The sequence below is a fragment of the Drosophila pseudoobscura genome, chromosome 3 (genome assembly GCF_009870125.1).
Source record: "Drosophila pseudoobscura strain MV-25-SWS-2005 chromosome 3, UCI_Dpse_MV25, whole genome shotgun sequence".
In the NCBI taxonomy this organism is placed as follows: Eukaryota; Metazoa; Arthropoda; class Insecta; order Diptera; family Drosophilidae; genus Drosophila; species Drosophila pseudoobscura.
In genome coordinates, this window is record NC_046680.1 from 7109439 (window position 1) to 7127687 (window position 18249).

General features: G+C 46.1%; 5 protein-coding genes across 8 annotated transcripts in view; 3 read left to right on the top strand and 2 right to left on the bottom strand.

Moving 5' to 3' along the window:
* Positions 1–18249, bottom strand: part of Hs3st-A (Heparan sulfate 3-O sulfotransferase-A) — a 52240-nt gene that overhangs the window by 8096 nt on the left and 25895 nt on the right. The window contains exon 2 of one of the 2 annotated variants that reach the window (XM_033378464.1): positions 12405–12435. The exons of the other annotated variant lie outside the window; for it this stretch is intronic. The gene's annotated coding sequence lies outside the window, so the exon portion shown is untranslated. The remainder of the gene's footprint in view (positions 1–12404; positions 12436–18249) is intronic. 2 annotated transcript variants of the gene reach the window in all.
* On the top strand, positions 613–1708 carry LOC4803747 (elongation of very long chain fatty acids protein F). Its single transcript, XM_001360375.3, has 3 exons — positions 613–769; positions 846–1030; positions 1091–1708. The coding sequence occupies exons 1-3, from the start codon at positions 724–726 to the stop codon at positions 1649–1651; spliced, it is 792 nt and encodes a 263-aa protein (XP_001360412.1). The 5' UTR covers positions 613–723; the 3' UTR covers positions 1652–1708.
* On the top strand, positions 1890–3127 carry LOC4803748 (elongation of very long chain fatty acids protein F). Its single transcript, XM_001360376.4, has 3 exons — positions 1890–1979; positions 2061–2245; positions 2308–3127. The coding sequence occupies exons 1-3, from the start codon at positions 1946–1948 to the stop codon at positions 2941–2943; spliced, it is 855 nt and encodes a 284-aa protein (XP_001360413.3). The 5' UTR covers positions 1890–1945; the 3' UTR covers positions 2944–3127.
* LOC6898218 (probable salivary secreted peptide) lies at positions 6348–7107 on the bottom strand. The gene is made up of 2 exons (XM_002138248.3): positions 6892–7107; positions 6348–6825 (listed from the first exon to the last, which is right to left on the bottom strand). The coding sequence occupies exons 1-2, from the start codon at positions 7078–7080 to the stop codon at positions 6652–6654; spliced, it is 363 nt and encodes a 120-aa protein (XP_002138284.2). The 5' UTR covers positions 7081–7107; the 3' UTR covers positions 6348–6651.
* Positions 13762–17689, top strand: LOC6898220 (histone-like protein 18C). Of its 3 annotated transcripts, none has more exons than XM_015183832.2 (2): positions 13762–14187; positions 17120–17689. In XM_015183832.2, the coding sequence occupies exons 1-2, from the start codon at positions 13888–13890 to the stop codon at positions 17435–17437; spliced, it is 618 nt and encodes a 205-aa protein (XP_015039318.2). In that variant the 5' UTR covers positions 13762–13887; the 3' UTR covers positions 17438–17689. The 3 variants fall into 3 exon arrangements, with proteins under 3 accessions (XP_015039318.2, XP_015039319.2, XP_002138286.3); XM_015183833.2 differs by lacking the exon at positions 17120–17689 and adding an exon at positions 14250–14818 and having other exon boundaries at positions 13767–14187; XM_002138250.3 differs by lacking the exon at positions 13762–14187 and adding an exon at positions 16629–17057.

Sequence of the window (18249 nt, forward strand, 5' to 3'; positions counted from 1 at the left end):
AGCAAAACAAGAGAGAGATACAGGAGAAATTGATTACAAAAGTCAAGGTAGTACGAGGTAGCGAAATCAATTTGATTTGCATAAAATTCTAATTAGAGCACGATCGATTTGGTTCAACAAATTAGGGGATTTGCAAGCCACAGTCTTTCAAACGCTGCGGATCATGGATCAGGGGCCTTGGAGAAGCGAAAAACAAATCGAATGGAGAGTGAAAGTGAAACTTCCTTTTGGCAAATAAATGGTCTTGTATTTGATCATTGATTTTATAGTTTACACACACTAAAGATATCAAAAGGTAGAGTAAAGGTAGATGACAACAAATGACAATCCTTGAGGTCATAAAATACTTTGATCTTTTTCTGGCAAGAAGCTCCCTCAAAAGTCGAATTATCTCTTCGATAATTTAGTTGAATTCCCAAAATCAATCCGACCTGACCTAAGGATAGACTACGGCTGCTACTCCCTCCTTTCCAATGGGCGATTACCATTCCAAATTAGAAATTCAAATCGAGAGAATGTATGTCTGTTCTGTTCTGTTCTGTGTCTGAGAGTTGGATTCGGTTGAGGCCTAGTTGACAGGCTTGGGGGGAATATTTAATCAGTTCTCTGTAGCTTAGTGTAGCGTTGCCGGCGCCCCATTCCAGTTTCGGACGTATGGGGTATAAAAAGCAGCGTTCGGTGGATAGAGCTGTATAGTGTTTCGATTTGGTTAACGGGTCCACCATGAACTCCAGCACAATTTTGGATATTTTCCGGACATTGCCAGCGGGTAAAGAACCGAGGATTTTGTCGAGTGTGGCAGTGGCAGCAGCCCTTTCATCTCATACGCCCCCCATACTCCGTAGATCCGGTGAAGCTGACACTGTTCAGCAGCCCGCTCCCGGCTCTGCTGATCGTCGTGGGATATCTGATCTTTGTGCTCAAGCTGGGCCGTGACTTCATGGCCCAGCGGAAGCCGTTCAATGTACGGCGAGTGATGCTGGTGTATAACCTCTGCCAGATCCTGATGAACGCCGTGTTGTTCGGCCTTGTAGGTTAGTCCAGGGCCAGTGCTCAGACACATCTAACCCGTCTCCATGCCCTCCCTCAGGGTTTCTACTTCATCCTGGTCCGGCGAGTGTACGATCTACGATGCATGGAAATGCTTCCACTGGACCATCCCGAGAAGCACTTCGAGCGCCTGGTCGTCTACGCGTACTGGCTGAACAAGGTGCTCGACCTGGCGGACACCGTGTTCTTTGTGCTGCGCAAGAGCTACAAGCAGATCACCGTACTGCATGTCTACCACCACGCCCTGATGGTCCTGGGTGGGCCCGTCATCTTCTACCTCTTCGGGGCCGGGGGCCAGCTCTGCATGATGGGCTTCCTCAATACCCTCGTCCATGTGGTGATGTACGCCTACTACTATGTGGCGGCCCAGTACCCGCAGATCAAGGGCAAGCTGTGGTGGAAGCAGTACATCACCAAGCTGCAGATGCTGCAGTTCGCCATTCTGTTCGTGCAGGCCACCCTGGTGCTCTGCCTCAATCCGGGCTGCAACTTCCCCCTCAGCCTGCAGTACCTCCAGTTGGCGGTCTCCACCTCGATGATGATCATGTTCGGGAACTTCTACTATCAGACCTACATCAGGGCAAAGAGCAAACAGCATTAATTACCAATAAAGTACAGCCCGTTCTGTTGGGTTCGCCATTCCTCGTTGAGTCTGAAACTTAAAGTCTTGTTCTAGTTCTAGTTCTAGTTCTAGTCTCTAGTTCTAGCGCTAGTTCTGTTCTAGGTTCTCTCTATGTTTTCTTCTCTCTCCCTGAAATGTGGGACAGAGAGCGCAGTTCAAAGATTTGAATAATACATTATTTGATTCGATTAATTCCACAAATGCAGGTCCGAATACATTTCAGTGTCTTTGAACAGTCAATAGGTGCCGTTCGGCCGACAATCAACGCTAGCGATGACGCTCGGTATTTTCGATATACCTCAAGGAGGTGCGAGACCCTTTATGTGCTAATCCGATAGTGCTTTTGTGGGCCAGATTCTCTAATCTCCGCTTGAAAACCAATCCACAGACCCAAATCCCATCCTCCTGGCCGGTTCGCCATGGCCGATGATCATCATTCTGGCGGCCTATCTGCTCTTTGTCCTCAAGCTGGGAAGGATATACATGAGAAACCGCAAGCCATACGACCTGAGGCGGGTGCTGATGGTCTATAATCTCGGCCAGGTGATCTACAATGGCCTCTACTTCGGAGTTGTGAGTACCGACTGATAGGTGCCGCGGATCAGTGGATTGATTGTACTTTCGTTTCGCCTTAGGTCTTCTACTACCTGTTCATCGAGGGAATCTGCAATCTGCGCTGCATGGAGAGCTTCCCGCCCGGCCATAGGTACCGGCAGCTGGAGCGGGTGGTGCACACCGCATACCTCGTGAACAAGGTGGTGGATCTGATGGACACCGTGTTCTTTGTGCTGCGAAAGAGCTACAAGCAGGTCACCTTCCTGCACATCTACCACCACGTGTTCATGGCCTTCGGGGGCTATGCGGTGACCCGAATCTACGGCACCGGGGGCCACTTCAACTCCGTCGGCCTGCTCAACACGGTCGTGCACACGGTCATGTACTTCTACTACTTCCTGTCCTCGCAGTATCCCGGCGTGAAGGCCAACATCTGGTGGAAGAAGTACATCACGTTGACGCAGCTTGTCCAGTTTGTGCTGCTCTTCAGTTACTCCTTCTACGTGCGATTCCTATCCGCCAACTGCCCCATTCCGCACAGCCTGCTCTACCTGAACATGTTCCAGGGCATCGTCTTCATGTATCTGTTCGGCAAGTTCTACATCCAGGCGTATGTCCGGCCTCCTCCTGTCCAGCCCGAGTCCCAATCCCAGTCCCTGTCTCAGTCCCAGTCCCAGTCCCAGCCCCAGTCCATGCAGAAGCAGAAGCTGTCGTAACCAGCTCAATATGGCCGCGAATATACCCTGTTCATTACAGCAATATATGCGCATATCGATCAGCCAATCCCATGCGCATGCAACTAGCAACGACCCCATATGGATAGATTTCTGGACTTTCGAACATTTTGCGGAATAAATAAAACTATGCTAATGGCAAATGCCATATGCTATTATCCCAACATGTATTCATTATTTTCTGTGAAATAGGCTCACCTACAGGACATCTTATTATCTGATCCAATACGATCGTATTCCTATGCCCGTTAAAGCGATCCAGACACAAGATATTTGTGCTTCACTATTTACCATTTGGAAAGAGAATAAAACGCACGTGTTTCACTCTCTTGCGGTATTCGAATGTCTCGTATTTTCTGGCATATAGTACAATGAAGCGATCCAGTAAATGTATCGATGTAGACGCAGAAACACCATGGGTCTAGACATTCACCGTCCTCATTCTTGGCAAATAATCTAAACTGAATCAGAAAAGGGTTCTACAATTGCATGGAGATGTCCTACACTCATTGAGATCTCCGTATCTACCGGTCTTCCCCAATGGGTTCTTGGTAAGTGAATATTTCTCTATAGAACTTAATATCTTTGCCGAGCTTAAGCCCAAAGTATCTGTAGATATTTGTGCATATACTCGTACTATACACAAAATATCCCCCATTGCTCATCAACTTTGTAAAAGGCAAAGATGCGAACGGTTATCCGGTGAGTGCGCCGTAAAGCAAAGCCGTTTAAGCATCGACAGAGTGGAAAACTGGATGCCGGAAAAACAACTTGGGGCAATCAGCCATACTCCTTGCCTTTGCACGCATCTCCACGGCTCCCTCTCCACCTCCGATGACCCGGTGTATGTGTGTTGTTTTTGCTCGTTTGTTAGCACGTTGAAAAAGCTTCCCTTGATAAGCATAAGAAATGGAGGCAAGGAAAGGAAACTAGCTAGCTGCAACAGTGTGTCTGTGTCTGTATCCGTATCTGTGTGTTTTGTGCAACGAGTGAATGCACATAACAAGCTTCTATCGTATCGTATCCCAAACCATCCTCCTGCCATCCTCCCCCGAAAGATGGCGGCGCCATAACTGTAGCTAAAGTCCGTGCGGCACGAGTCAAACTTAAGCCGAAAATTTGCCGTGCCATACGTACGTACAGATCTGTTGGGGGTGTATCCCCCCACATAAGACCCTTTGTGTGGCAACCAAGATTCACTTGAAGCAACTGCATTTACTGCCTGGGAAAAACGAAAACAATTGCCGCAAATATGGCAAATGGCAATTGAAAAACAAAAGTCTCTCACTGGATCCGTTTGCTGGCTGCTTTCACACTTGCAACGATGCCGCATGCCAGAGACAGCTGAAACAGCAGAGAGACCCTAGCACAAAAGGCCACTAAAGACAAGGACATGACAGGAAAAACACTGTAAAAGAAAGCGCAGAAGGTCGGAGAAAATGCAGCAGCAGTAAAAAGAAAAAATAACGCACAAAATTGGCTGTGAAATGAACGAGACGACGTCTCACTTTTGTGCTTTTGTTGGAAGGGAAAAATGAAGGGGGGTGTCAAGGGAAAATAGAAATAGGGCATGGCCCGGAGAGGTCAGAGGCAAAGGAATCTGATGCCGTCAAAGGCAAATGAAAATCTCGGCTGAGATCATCAAGAAAGAGAAGGAAAAAGCTAGAGAAAGTTCGTAATTCCTTCGGTTAATGCTACGACAGACGCTGAGACACAATTTCCAATCAATTTCACATGCAAATGAGCCATGGAAGCACCTGAGCTGTTTTAAAGCCCGAAACATACATTCTGTCATCTCTAAACATGTAAATAAATTGTGTTTAATTACGAATGGTCTTCGATTCCGACTCACTGAATACAATACAAACAATATGGTATACCCGCATGCAGACAGGCAGACGGACAGCCGGACCGACAGACAGACAGACACTAAAGATATCAGAAATGATGTGGCAAAAGGCCAAGGATTCAAGGAGTAGTGGCATACCCAGAAGGGACACGGGGACTGGCAAGTGCCTGGCAAGTTTCCCATAATTTACACTTTATCGAACAACAACAAGCCACCTGCATAATATATGGCTCCACCCTGCTCCCGAATGGCAGCTTCTCCTGCCTGAAAGGGAGCCGAAGCTCTCCCACTGTCTGGCGTTTGAGGTCACCAGCAGGGGGTAACCGTAACATCCTGTAAGTTCCCTCTTTCTGCCTCTCTCTCTCTTGTATGCAAAGCGGACGTCAATCAGAGCTGCCACAACTGCATTCTACATGATGTTGCACGTCGAAGCCAGAAGGGAATGTCAAATCCTGAGCACCTGTTAACCCACATATTTGTTGTTTGATCCGTGCGAACCCGGTAAGCAATTTACATTTTGGATTCCACCTCAAAAGCCTTACCATCCATAAAAGAATCGGGCAAATGGCGCATCTATGGGATGTGTGGCATCTCCGCTTCGTTTCGGTCGGTCGTTTGGGGAATATGGCACAATAAAATTTTAATTCCTAACGATTGATGGTCGCCCCGGTACATATCCCATACCGACAGGACTCTGTGTATTGCAGCACGCATCAATGGATGCCCAGGGATGCTCCAGGTCCTGCACAGGGATCCATTCAATACATTAAATTTTATAACCCAGCTAATTTGCATATGTAAGAGTGTATACACAGACGGGGATACGATATGTGTGTGTGTTGATTGGATTTATTTGACTTTCATGGAGGAAAGCCATAGAGCACAGGACGGGCGTGTGTGAGGGAGCGAGGCGACTCTAAGTGCCTGACATTTGCTAAATGGCAAAAGCACACCGCCTCCCTGCCACCTGCCACCTGCCGCCTACCACCCCATGGCACTGACTGTTGTTGGGGCTACTCGTAACATTTTCCCCCCATTTAGGGCAAACCGAAAATTGCACTCGCCTCGTTAGTACCTGAATGGGAAGTGTAATTACGAGCAATAACCAGACCCACAGTCCCCACCACACCACACATCAAGCCATAACCTTAGTCTTTCCAATCGAATCGAGCGGCTATAACCTTTAAAGTTCGGCCTATACCGACCGACCTTGGCCGCAAACACACATTTTGATGTGGCCTTTATAATGGCTGTAAGTGCATTAATGATTTACGGCTCAAAGGTTCTGTATTGTTGCTATTTCTGTGCTGAATCAAGTTTCTGTTAAATATTTACAGCAATCAGAATTTCCCCCAACTAGTTTTGTGTGGGGATTTTTTCGGCATTATCCCGGACAGGAGGAACAGTCTATTATCCCATTTTGAGATCCTATTTTCACCTTGTGCCAGTTATTTCTCCTGCTTGCTATTTATATCCCAATTTTAAGTTGTAGTCTCATGTTAAACAGTCATTAAATAACCGAAACTCCCCAAACATATATGTTACTTTAAAATGCTTTACTTTTTGCACAATTTACCAAATTATCTGTATCTGTATCTATATCTATATCGCTCTCCAACTGCAAATTACTGCAGTTCATTTGACTCTGGCAAATTGTATATTCAAATGTTGAGTACACATGGTAAATGTACGATTGCCCGACATGAAATGCAAAAAGAATGTGCATCCACTGACTAAACAAACCCGTTGGATAAATATTCGCAGGCCATAAACAAACAATCAGAGCTGTCAGAAGGGGGCTACACTGCGTGTATAATTAAAAGTATCCGTTGAATGGCGGTTTAAAGTCCGTAGATATCCACGATGAAGCTGAAGCCCTTGTTCCGCTGGCTCTTGAAGTGGATCTTCGCGTAGGTGGTCTGGGGGCCGCCTGCCTGCAGATAAGCATAGCCGCCCTGCCCGTCGCGGACCTGGTCGGTGATCACGATTTGGGTGATGGTTCGGGCCAGTTTGGACTTTTGACAACAAGTTGTAATTAATCTCTGGGCAGATCCCAAGGGGATAGTCGTGGTACAACTCACATTTTGTTTGAAGATTAAATCCCTTGTGACAACTCTCAAAAACGAGGATTTCTCGGTGATGATATCGCGCCGCAGATGCATGTCCCGGAAGGATCGTGATCCCCATGTGACACTATGGCTGGGACCCCGTCCAGCCGCTTGGCAGAGGGCTGTCACGGATATTAGCACCAGAAATATGTAAACCCTCATATCGGAATCTTCCCTAGAGTATGGGGAGCTGATCAGCAGATTCGGGTATTTTATAGGTAGTAACGTAGTTCTAAAAATATCCCACTATTGTCTCCGAGCAGCTGTACAGGCGGTGCAAAGAAAAGACCCCGATTCAACCTTTTTCCCATTGAAAAGAATTGTATGAACCTTTCCCTGCATTCCACCTCGATGACTTTTCTCTCTAGAAATACTTTCTCAAAGACCTCTCCATTCGAGAGAAGGCTTGAGACTTTTGTTTCGCCTCGGGTTTCGGTTTCAGCCGCCATTCCGGCCGGGGTCTCCTCTTGCGGTTGGCTGCTTTAAATACCGCTGGGCGCTGCGCCGTGTGGGTGTCTGGTTACGCTCCTCTCGCAGGCAGCGTAAAGCTTTAAGGCAAATATTTATTTAATTTTAACATCCCACGGCCCTGTTTCGGCCCTGTGCACAGATCCAATTTACTCAAGTACAAAGAGCCGACTCGAGCAGACCCTGTCGCGTATATTGTTGAAAATTTTATTGTGCAAACATGAGTACGACAGTGCGATTGTCTCTCTCTCTCTCTCTCTCTCTCTCTATGTGTGTGTGCGTGTATCTACGATATGTATGTGGGTGTGTGTATGTTTTATGGTTGCCACGTTGGTTTTTCTCATTTGTGTGCACAAACAAACGCACAGAGAAACAGCAACAGCACAAACAAAATGGCCAAGCAACCGTTCCGTTGTTAAGTGCCTCTCTCTCTCCCTTTCTCTCTCTGTCTAGCTAGCTGTGTGTTGGTGTTTACCACAAAAATACAAAAAATACAAATAAAAAGACGATTCATTGGCAAACAAATCAGCAAAAATGTGAATTCGGGCGAACAATAAACTACAGCTGTAGGCGGCAATAAATATTTTCTGCTTTTTTTGGTGGGGTGGGGGTATAGGCTTTTTTAAATAAAACATATCTTTCGCTTTCTCCTACAATTTGTTTCTTAATTATGTAAATATTCATTTTACACAAGGGTTTCCTTAGTTTTCTTTGCTGAAAAGGCCCTGATGGAACCCCCCTGTATGTACTAGTGGATAAGCTCTACGCTCTAGCCATATTTACTATTCATCATCATATATTTGTATTAAGCTTTTATGTTTTTTCAAGCTACTTCACTTTTCATACGAAAATGTCATTAAACTCTTTTGTGTATATTGTTTTTGGTGGAAATTGAATGCCTGGAATGGATGCGCACTAATTTAATTAAAACCGATCCACTACATCATGTAAATGGCGAAAAACATTGTGTTTAATGTCCGTCCCGTCTAACATATTGTTTTTATCATTTTTCATGTACATGAGATCCCTGAAATTTGCTGAATTGTCGCGTTGTGGGGCAGCACTTGAAGCTGAAAGCGCTTTAAATAATTTTAATTAAAACAAATGGCACTCGAAATAAAACACGCACATCAAACAGCCAGAGGGGGCGGTTCATGGGAGGTTCCTGGTGGGTGGATTGGTAGCTGAATGGAACAGACATAGCGTGTAATTACGTCCGACGTATAGCGAAGCGAGGCACAGCGAGGGAGGGAGGGTCCTTGTTTGTGTTGGAATCAAGTGGTGGTGGTGCTGCTGCTGCTGCTGTTGACAGTGCACGGCAGCAACATCAGAGGCCACGGCAGCGACATTCGCACTACGCCACTACGCCACTACGCACAGCCCTCATTGTGGTGGCAGCCAACAGAGCGGGGAAGAGCAGAGCAGAGCAGAGAGACACATAGATCCCTGGCACCGTGCTCTTCATTCGTGACAAGTTGGAGAGAAAGCAAACATGAAGGGCGACGCAAGCAGAAGCAAAAAGCACACAAACTTCCCAACAACTTCATTTTCGGTGTTTTGGAGTGTTCTTACATGCCTTGTTCCTAGAGTTCAAAGGGTATATTGGGCGCAGAAACTATTTGCAACAAGCAGGACGAAGCATTCGCGAGCGTATCTTTGTGTCTGCATAGTCACCGTGATCTAAGAGGCAATGAAAGCTAAAGGATCAACCAATATCCCACGCCATGAAGTCTGAGAATTATAGATAATTTTCAAATTATAGGGTATCCCATAGTCGCACTACGCAGCTTTAGGCTTCTTCCAATGGCTGCTGTTGAAAGTGTTGGAGGTTTCTCGCTGGTGTTGGTGCTGTTGATATTGTCAGAGTGGGTGTCACTGTTCTCTAGGCAAGGTTCATGCTTGAATCATGCCTCCAGCTTACAACACAATCAAAGGACCCAGACCCAGAACCAGACATTAACCATACCGCTTAACCCTTATTCCTTCTGCGGCAGAAAGCAGAAACCCCATTGCAATTAGACTATAGAGCTTTCCAGCGGCCAAAAGGGGGGGATGGAAGGTCCCCAAAATTACATTTAATCATTGTTATTTTAGGCACTCTGACCCCGTCCACTCGGGCTGAGTGTTTCGCTGGCCTTTTCCCCGCCCTGCCTCATCCCCGCCTGACACAAAAGCCAAACAACAAATCCACGTTTATATATACACAATATATCCTGGGTGGCATGCTCGTAAGTACATTTGATAAAAAGCCACTTAGTGTGGCATTCTGGACTTAACCAAAGCCCAACGAAATCTCCACCAAAATATCTTCCACACTCTCATCCATAACCCATTTAGGAGCTGGTTCTGTGGGATGGATTGGTGGTGCTACTGCTGCTGTTGCTGCTGCCAGAGCGCTTACCACTTTGGTCTTGCCACACTTTTTGACAATATCAAACTTGAGTGGCACACAGCTGACAGCAGAAGCGGGGGACAGTGGTGGCAGTGACTCGGGCGGCAAATAAATAACGTTTAAAGCGTAAATATGGTAAACGACGTTAACGGGCGGCGCCCTCAAGTGTCAGCTGGCGGCTGTCAAAGCCACAAGAGGCCATGGACACCCACCCACACACACAAACACACACACACTCTCTTTCACTCTTCGTTCCCACCACAGTTTGCCAAATTTTGAGAACATTTACATTATGATTTTCCTGCATTACAAAATAATTCTGCCAAAATTTTTAAATATATTTCTAGAAGTTTCTAGCTTTTATTTATAATATTAACAGCAGAATGGCATAATAGATATCTCAAAGAATGGCTGGTTTACTCCTATTCAAGTCATAAATTCAGTGGAAAATATTTACTCATTTCCTTTTAAATTTGAGGATCAAAAGTTTCTCTGTCTCGGGACTCGTGCCTCTTCTTGGAACTGAATTGACAATGAAATTCGCTATTTTTTTCCCCAATTTTCCACTCTCGTGCCATTTAGAAAATTCCTTGGAATATGTTTCTCCTTATTTGATTACAGCCAAATAAATTTTAAATTCCTTGTAAAAAAGTGCAACATTTTTCATTCCGCTTCGTCCTTCAATGAGTTATGACCATGGAAAATAATAATCAAATGTTAGAGCAACGACCATTCTCTCAGTGTACGAGTAGTATGCGTGCCTCTTCCTTTTCCCCCTGATCCACAAAGTGACAATGAGATTGCGCATACGTCGCTTGGCCCCAAGATGTTCCACTCGCAATTACGCTGCAAAAATGTCGAGCATTATTAGAACGACACTTGTTGAAGGGCAAGGGGAAGGGGATGGGGATGGGGACGGGAATGGGTGGATGGCGGAAAATCCTCAGCTGTCAGCTTTCATTGAGGTTCGGTTCGCCAAAGCTGCCAAAGACATTTTCAATGAATGCGAAATTCCCTTTCGGGCCGGGAATCACAGAGTTATAAAATTATTTCTTGGCATGCAAATTGCATTTCGACCAGAGCCACCACAGTCAAAGCCACAAGTGGAGTAAAGGGGGGAGTGGGGGAACGTTGCATTTCCTTTTGGGTGCGCTGTCAACAGCGGATTGCAGATAAGCCCCAACCAAATGGATTTTCATGGATTTCCACCAGCCAAGTTTCCTTCCAGTTTGGCGGACAACGAGAAATACTTTTCATATTTAATTGCAACGAGGGGGCACGAGCACCCCTGAAAGAACATGTGGCCAAATGCCGGTGCCAAAGTGCAGGCCAAGTGCCACAGAAAATTACATCAAAGGAATGAAAATTTGCCAACTTGCAATTGAAATTTGTTTGCCAACTCAAACACGAAGACGAACACGGTCTTGGGGGCCATGGGGGCCATGGGGGTCGTGGTTCTTGGGCATGTGGTGGCTTTGGGGCTGTTGCCCTCAAAAGTTAGTCGAAATTAGACGTGGCAGGCAAGTAATGGAGACACCCGAGAGGAAATGCTTATTATTTGCATAAGCTCCACACACACAAAGCCCCCGACAAGTGACAGGACAAACGAAGGGCCGAAAGAAATGCAAATTGTGGCGGAAAATTTAAATGTCAGTCAACAATTCAGTTGTTAAACTCGCATTACAAACAGAGACAGGGACAATCACAGGCACAGGAGGTGGCACATGCTCTGGCTTTGGTTATACTGTTGCCAGGGACTGTGTCGATCTCAGGGCTCTGTTTTAGATGCTGCGCTTAATCGAAAAGCGTGCGTGCCAGACAGAGTGAGTGGGGGGGGGGCCGACTAGCTTATCATCTCTGCAAAGAAAAGAAAAGAAAAGAAAATAAGAGCAGGGAAAACTTTCCTCACACACTGCCAGAACTGCCAAAACTTTTCACTTTTGTTTCGGTTTTCGGGATTTTCTTTGCAGCAGCTTTCGGTTCTGCCATTCGATGTCAATTTAAAGTTTTTGCGTTCTCTCGGTTCGGATCGGATCGGGTGTGCCGAAATAAAAGTTTTTTGTGTGCCACAAGTTTGGGGCAATTGTGCGAATCCTTTCGGCCGCTGTGCCGCTGCAGCATGCAGCATAATCGATTCGCTTTTGCCTTTTTCATTTTAATAACTTTTTCACGACTCCCGACCGGCAGTGCAACAATTACGTGCGGCAAGTGCAATAGCAGCAAACAACTAACAAGCCAACAAACCAACAAACAAGCGCCAGCCATCGACAACAATGGCAACAAAGGATGGCCATAAAACTGCGCCATACAGCGGTAGAGGAAGCTGGGCACAAAACTGCAAACTGGGTTAAACACTTGGCCAGAGTTTCCACCTGAGCTTCTTCCCTTGACATTTCGCCGGAGTGCAACTTTGTTGCTGCTCCGCGATGCATTCAAGTGGCATGTTGCCTTGGCTCGGCCATAATTGAGGCACGCGCTAAGCGCGCCGCAGCGGCGGGGGCAATGCGAAATCATTTCTGGTCGAAACCCCTTTCGGAATGCAGGCTATGGTTGGATCCAATTACTAGGTGCCACGTAGTCGGGCCATAGCACATTCTGTGCAATTATTGCTGCAACTTCCACTCACCCAGAAGTTAATTTCCGCTTGGGCGCCGCAGCTGCAACGAGAGAATGCGAATGGAGAATAGTTTATAATTAATATTAACGCATTTTCGTTTCAATAATGAATGGAGCTAATTTATTTACAACATGCCAACCGCAAGCGCGGGCTGGGAGCCCCCTTCTCCCTGGTGGGCTGGAGGCCGTGTCGGAGCAGCATTTGGGGGCAGCGTAGGGACAAGGTTTTTGTGTGACAGGTGGCAGGGTAAAAGTTTCATTTTGCCAGAGCTGTGGCAGCCAACGCGTTTTAATTCAATTGAAAATGATTAAAAATTAATTCCAAATTAAATGTAAGCTCAATGAAATTGTAGTTAAAAATTGGAAACAGAAAAGGGGCGGAAGAGCGGGGAGGGGAGGCTGAGAGAGAAAGAGAGACATATTATTGACATGACGTGACAAAAGGGAGAAAGAGAGTGCGAAAACGCTGGGTAAAAGTTGATTGGATGGTAAATGTCGAAACTTAAACGAAAGAACACACAATCACGCACACGCACACCACCACATACGCGCGTGTGTGTGTGTGTGTGTGTATGTGTGGAAGCGGAAACGGAAGTTGTTACAAAGTCTGTTGAAATCAATTTAAAAAGTAAACTTGTTACGTAGAAAAACCGAAACAAGAGAAACCGAAACGGAAAAAGCAAAGAGAAGCCAGGAAAAATGGGAAAACTAATTGCACAGGGCACACTTTTTTGCTTGTTAATGGGCCTGCAAACGAGCTTCAAGTTTTCCCTCCTCCTATTGATTCCTACACACACACACACACACACACACACACACACACGGGCGCTCCATTTTGTGGCACCATGAAAGTTTTTGCCTCATTTCGCTGGCCCTCATTGTTTTTGCACTCTCGAAAATCTGCGTGTGGCAGGGGCACGGCACAGCTCGTTTGCAGCTGCAATTAAAGTTAGTTGAGGACCGCTCTGCCCCCTCCCCCTACCACCACCCAACTACCCAACAGTGCTGTACTGCACTTTAATTAACCCAACTCCAGGACTCCATTCTGCAGGACTGCATTCTCCTTTCCCGGCTAATGGCAATTTATGGGCGATAATTTATGGTCTAAATACATAAAAACAAGTGAGAAAAAAGGGGAACAAAGGAGCGAACAAGGGAATGCCAGCACATACTCTTTAATGGTAAAAGCTTCACTTAATGCAGATCGATTTTCTCTACAAAGAGAGGGAACTTTTGTCAACAATACCCTGATCCTGCCTTCCAAACTCAAAACTCAATTTGGAAACACACAAAAATACCCAGTCAATGGAGTCTCTGAGTTTTCACTTGAACAAAATTTGTTTGGTCGAAAGCAAGGCCAGGCCTCAGTTCAGTGTAAGGTTGTTATTCATACGAGAAACATCTAGCTACAAATTCAAATTGTTAAGTTTTTTGTGAGCATCCATTTTGACTTATACTTTTTCCAAAATTGTTGTACCTTTTTTTGAGACAAAATGTCAAACTCTGTTTTAAATTCGAGCGATGAATCCGAGATTAACTATCTTTTATCGTGTAACTCGGAAAACGCAGAAAGCAGCGGCGTGCATCCAATCAAGTCAGCAGATGAAAATCCAAAGTCCTCATCGGAAACCGAATTGGGGAGCTCCAGAAGGAGCTCCGCTGTCGCGTTTTTAAATTACATTCGGGAATGTAAGCGCCGGTTTGGATCCAAGCACCTTGGGCAGGGGTTTGCAAATGCCGCGACGAAACGTTGGAGGGCGATGTCCCCAGAGCACCGAGCCCGGTACCGACGGGTGAGTTCTTTGTGCATCTAAGTCCACCAGTGAGTGCAGCAACTCCTTTGTGGTCCCAACAGTCCGAATATCGATCTGCCAGATCCACAAAGCCAAGCAAGAGCAGCCTGCTTTGCAGTGAAGAGGAGACTTTAGACAGCACGGGAGCTCTTTCAGTGGTTCCTTCGGGTTTCTCCCTGGACAAGGACTGTCACATGAAACGCAAAAGTAAACGCAGCTGCAGCAAGCCTAGGCGAAAGAAGTCGGCTTGTGGCAAGCGCAGACGCAGGAAGTCCGCTTGCAAGAAACGCAAGAGCCGCAAGTCTAAGAAAAGCTGCTCAAAGCCACGCCGCCGCAAGTCCCGCAAGGCGAAGTGCAAGGGTGGGGCTCCCCACTAAGGTGGTATTGGACCAGAGAGAAACTACTGTAAATTCGCACAACGGGCGGGGAAACCTCCAACCTGTCTCGATTTGGACCTGAAGAAGCGACACCTGGGACAAATTCGCGAGCGATGATCCGCGATTCTCAACCCATGTCGCTGCCCAGCCAAGAAAAGGAGCTTAAAAGCTTGGAAGGCCCCCAACCACCTATTCGGGACACATCGACCTCTTACCACCCCTCAATAAATGTGTGCTTTCTTTAAATACTCTAATTTTTGTATCAGTACGTGGAATTGTCCAAGAAGTTACAATCGTATCCAATCATCTCCAGAATGCTAATATAGTGGCATAAAAACTAAGTATTCCAAAAAGTGCCAGAAATAACATATAAACAACCGCTTGCTAAGTTTTCTCCGAAATATTTCGATTGACTTTCCGTTGGACCGATTATTCGGAGGGTAGCCAATATAAGGATGTCTGCACAATAAAGTATACTTTTAATAATTCAGAAAATCAACCTTTTGCTTTCCGTTGTCGCTCTTCCATAAAGCTTACCGCTGCCGTGCGACTAATATTATTTTATTTGGCTTGGATCTAAGCGGTTACTGGTTTTATTCAAGTTTCCCTGGACGTCTGGCAACAAAAAAGGGAAGATATCCAGATCTCCCAATTTGACGACTCCGAACTTCTTTTTGTGGGGTAATTTGAAAAGCAAAGTTAACGCCAGCAAACCATAGAAGAGTTCAAGGATGAACATTGGTGCCATACATGCCGAGGATCTCCAAAAAGTATTTGAAGAATCTGCCAAAAAGGTATGTTTTATTGTGTCCAAGAAAGGTGGCCACTTGATTGATATTGTGTTTAAAAATCATTTTGAATAAATTCGAAATGACCAAATTATATAAAAATACCTCGTAGTTTAAAATCGGTTGTTCGATATTTACACAGCGCACTAAAAGATGGCGCATCCTGCATATATTTATTAGTACAGATATCTTGTGTGTTTATTGCATCTCCACTTTTAAGTAAGGGACTAACCAGAAGGTATCAAATCGTATTCTAATTTATTTCATCTTTTCTCTGCAGTCGGCTGTGTCTGCAAAGTTGGGAGTACCGGTGGGAGGCGAGCTGTGCTTGATTCTTTGGTCATTGTCCTAGTATCTCATCCTTGACGAGTTTGTGGAGAGTCTGTGTGGAGAGACCTTGGTGCCTGGGTGATGGTTCTCAGGATTCTGGACTGTGCTCGCTGGACAGTGTCGAATTTTCTTTATAGGAGGACTTTATAGTCCCAGCTTAGGGGAGAGTGACGGTTGGAAGTGGAGCCAGTGGAAGTCTGGCTGTGAGAAGCGTCTTCTTGGCTTCTTTGGGCTGGCGCCAGGTGAACGTCTGTCCAGATGGACGCCCAGGTATATTTAGTACGACGCGTGCCTTGTTTAGTACCAAATGAGGACAGCTGTGTTTGTTAAGAGTAAAAGCAACATGCTTTAATTTATGTTCGTTGTCGCCATCTCTCAGCAGTTAGTAGATGGAGGACTAGTTGTGCCGGTGCCTTCACTGGGCATCTGGTGTCATCAGCAAACGTTGAGGTTGTTACCTGGTTATGTTTAGGCATATCCGTCATGCACAAGACGTAGAGGATTGGTCCGAGAACACGGCTTTGGGGCACTCCAGCTTCGATTGTTACATCTCACGCCCAAGAATTGACTCGAGCAGCTTATGGGTGTTTTGTGGCAGCAGCTTTGTGATTCCTACGTTTTTGAATAGTGCCGTGCAGTAATCCCGCTGCTCAAATGCAGTACGCACCTCTGACGTGATGCGGTTGACCTGCTCAGTCGTTAAGTGCTTTTCTCGAATGCCGCATTGATGCGATGGTACTAGGTTGGTACAATGCGCTTATGTGCATTTTTCAAATAGCTTTAAAAGACATGTGAGCAGGTTAATTGGACTGTACGACTATGGCTGCCTTTTAGCTTTTACTTCTCCCAGCTAAAATGCATAAATTTTCCACAAAAATACCCAATCAATGGAGTCTCTGAGTTTTCACTTGAACCAAATTTGTTTGGTCGAAAGCAAGGCCAGGCCTCAGTTCAGTGTAAGGTTGTTATTCATACGAGAAACATCTAGCTACAAATCCAAATTGTTAAGTTTTTTGTGAGCTTCCATTTATAACTTCTAGATTTTTCCGAAATTTGTTGTAAATACTTTTGAGATACAATGTCAGTGTCCGGTGTAAATTCGAGCAATGAATCCGTTTTACGCACTCAATTCGCTTCCTCAACCGAACTGGAAGTCGACAATGCAAAGCCCTCATCGGAAACCGAATTGGGGAGCAGCGACGTCGATGTCGCCCTCCCAGATTCGTCCAGAAGGAGCTCCGCTGTCGCGTTTTTAAATTACATGCGGGAATGTAAGCGCCGGTTTGGATCCAAGCACCTTGGGCAGGGGTTTGCAAATGCCGCGACGAAACGTTGGAGGGCGATGTCCCCAGAGCACCGAGCCCGGTACCGACGGGTGAGTTCTTTGTGCATCTAAGTCCACCAGTGAGTGCAGCATCTCCTTTGTGGTCCCAACAGTCCGAATATCGATCTGCCAGCACCATTAAGCCAAGCAAGAGCAGCCTGCTCTGCAGGGAAGATAATGAGTTAGACAGCACGGCAGCTCTCTCAGTGGTTCCTTCGGGTTTCTCCCTGGACGAGGTGGACTGTGACATGAAACGCAAAAGTAAGCGCAGCTGCAGCAAGCCTAAGCGAAAGAAGTCGGCTTGTGGCAAGCGCAGACGCAGGAAGTCCGCTTGCAAGAAACGCAAGAGCCGCAAGTCTAAGAAAAGCTGCTCAAAGCCACGCCGCCGCAAGTCCCGCAAGGCGAAGTGCAAGGGTGGGGCTCCCCACTAAGGTGGTATTAGACCAGAGAGAAACTACTCTAAATTCGCACAACGGGCGGGGAAACCTCCAACCTGTCTCGATTTGGACCTGAAGAAGCGGTACCTTTGACAAATTCGCGAGCGATGATCCGCTATTCTCAACCCATGTCGCTGCCCAGCCAAGAAAAGGAGCTTCAAAGCTTGGAAGGCCCCCAACCACCTATTCGGGACACATCGACCTCTTACCACCCCCCAATAAATGTGTTTTCTTAACCTGCACTAATTTCTGTTTCAATTTAGTCCGTTACGGGAATTTGTCCAAGAATTTACCAACGCATCGGGTGCGATTTTTTCCAGAAGGATCGCGGGGGCCCTAGAGGATGTGTAGTCTCGGAGACCTAGGCTTCAAACAAGAGCCATGAACGGACTGCTGATGCTGATCAATACTAGATATACTTTATGGGGTCGGAAACCCTTCATTCTGGCTGTAACATGCACGTACACAAATCTAATATATCCCTAAGCTCTTCGAGTACCGGCTATGAAAGGAAAACATTGTCCAAACGGATTTTAAATATTAATTTATTAGAGGAACGTTGGAATACGGCCAAATCACTTTTTGAAGCATGCAGAATCTGCAAGCGGAATGGAATGGGAAACGCATGAAATCCGAATGCAGATTGCAATCTGGTAATCAATGGGAATTTAGAGAACTGAAATCGATTTCGCTTGCAGCCGACTAAAGCCCCTCCGTCAAAGCGTATCGGGAATGCAGAAAAAAGAGGAATCCATTTGCATTCGACTTAATTACTAGTGAGTGCTAGTGCCGCATCTAAACCCACG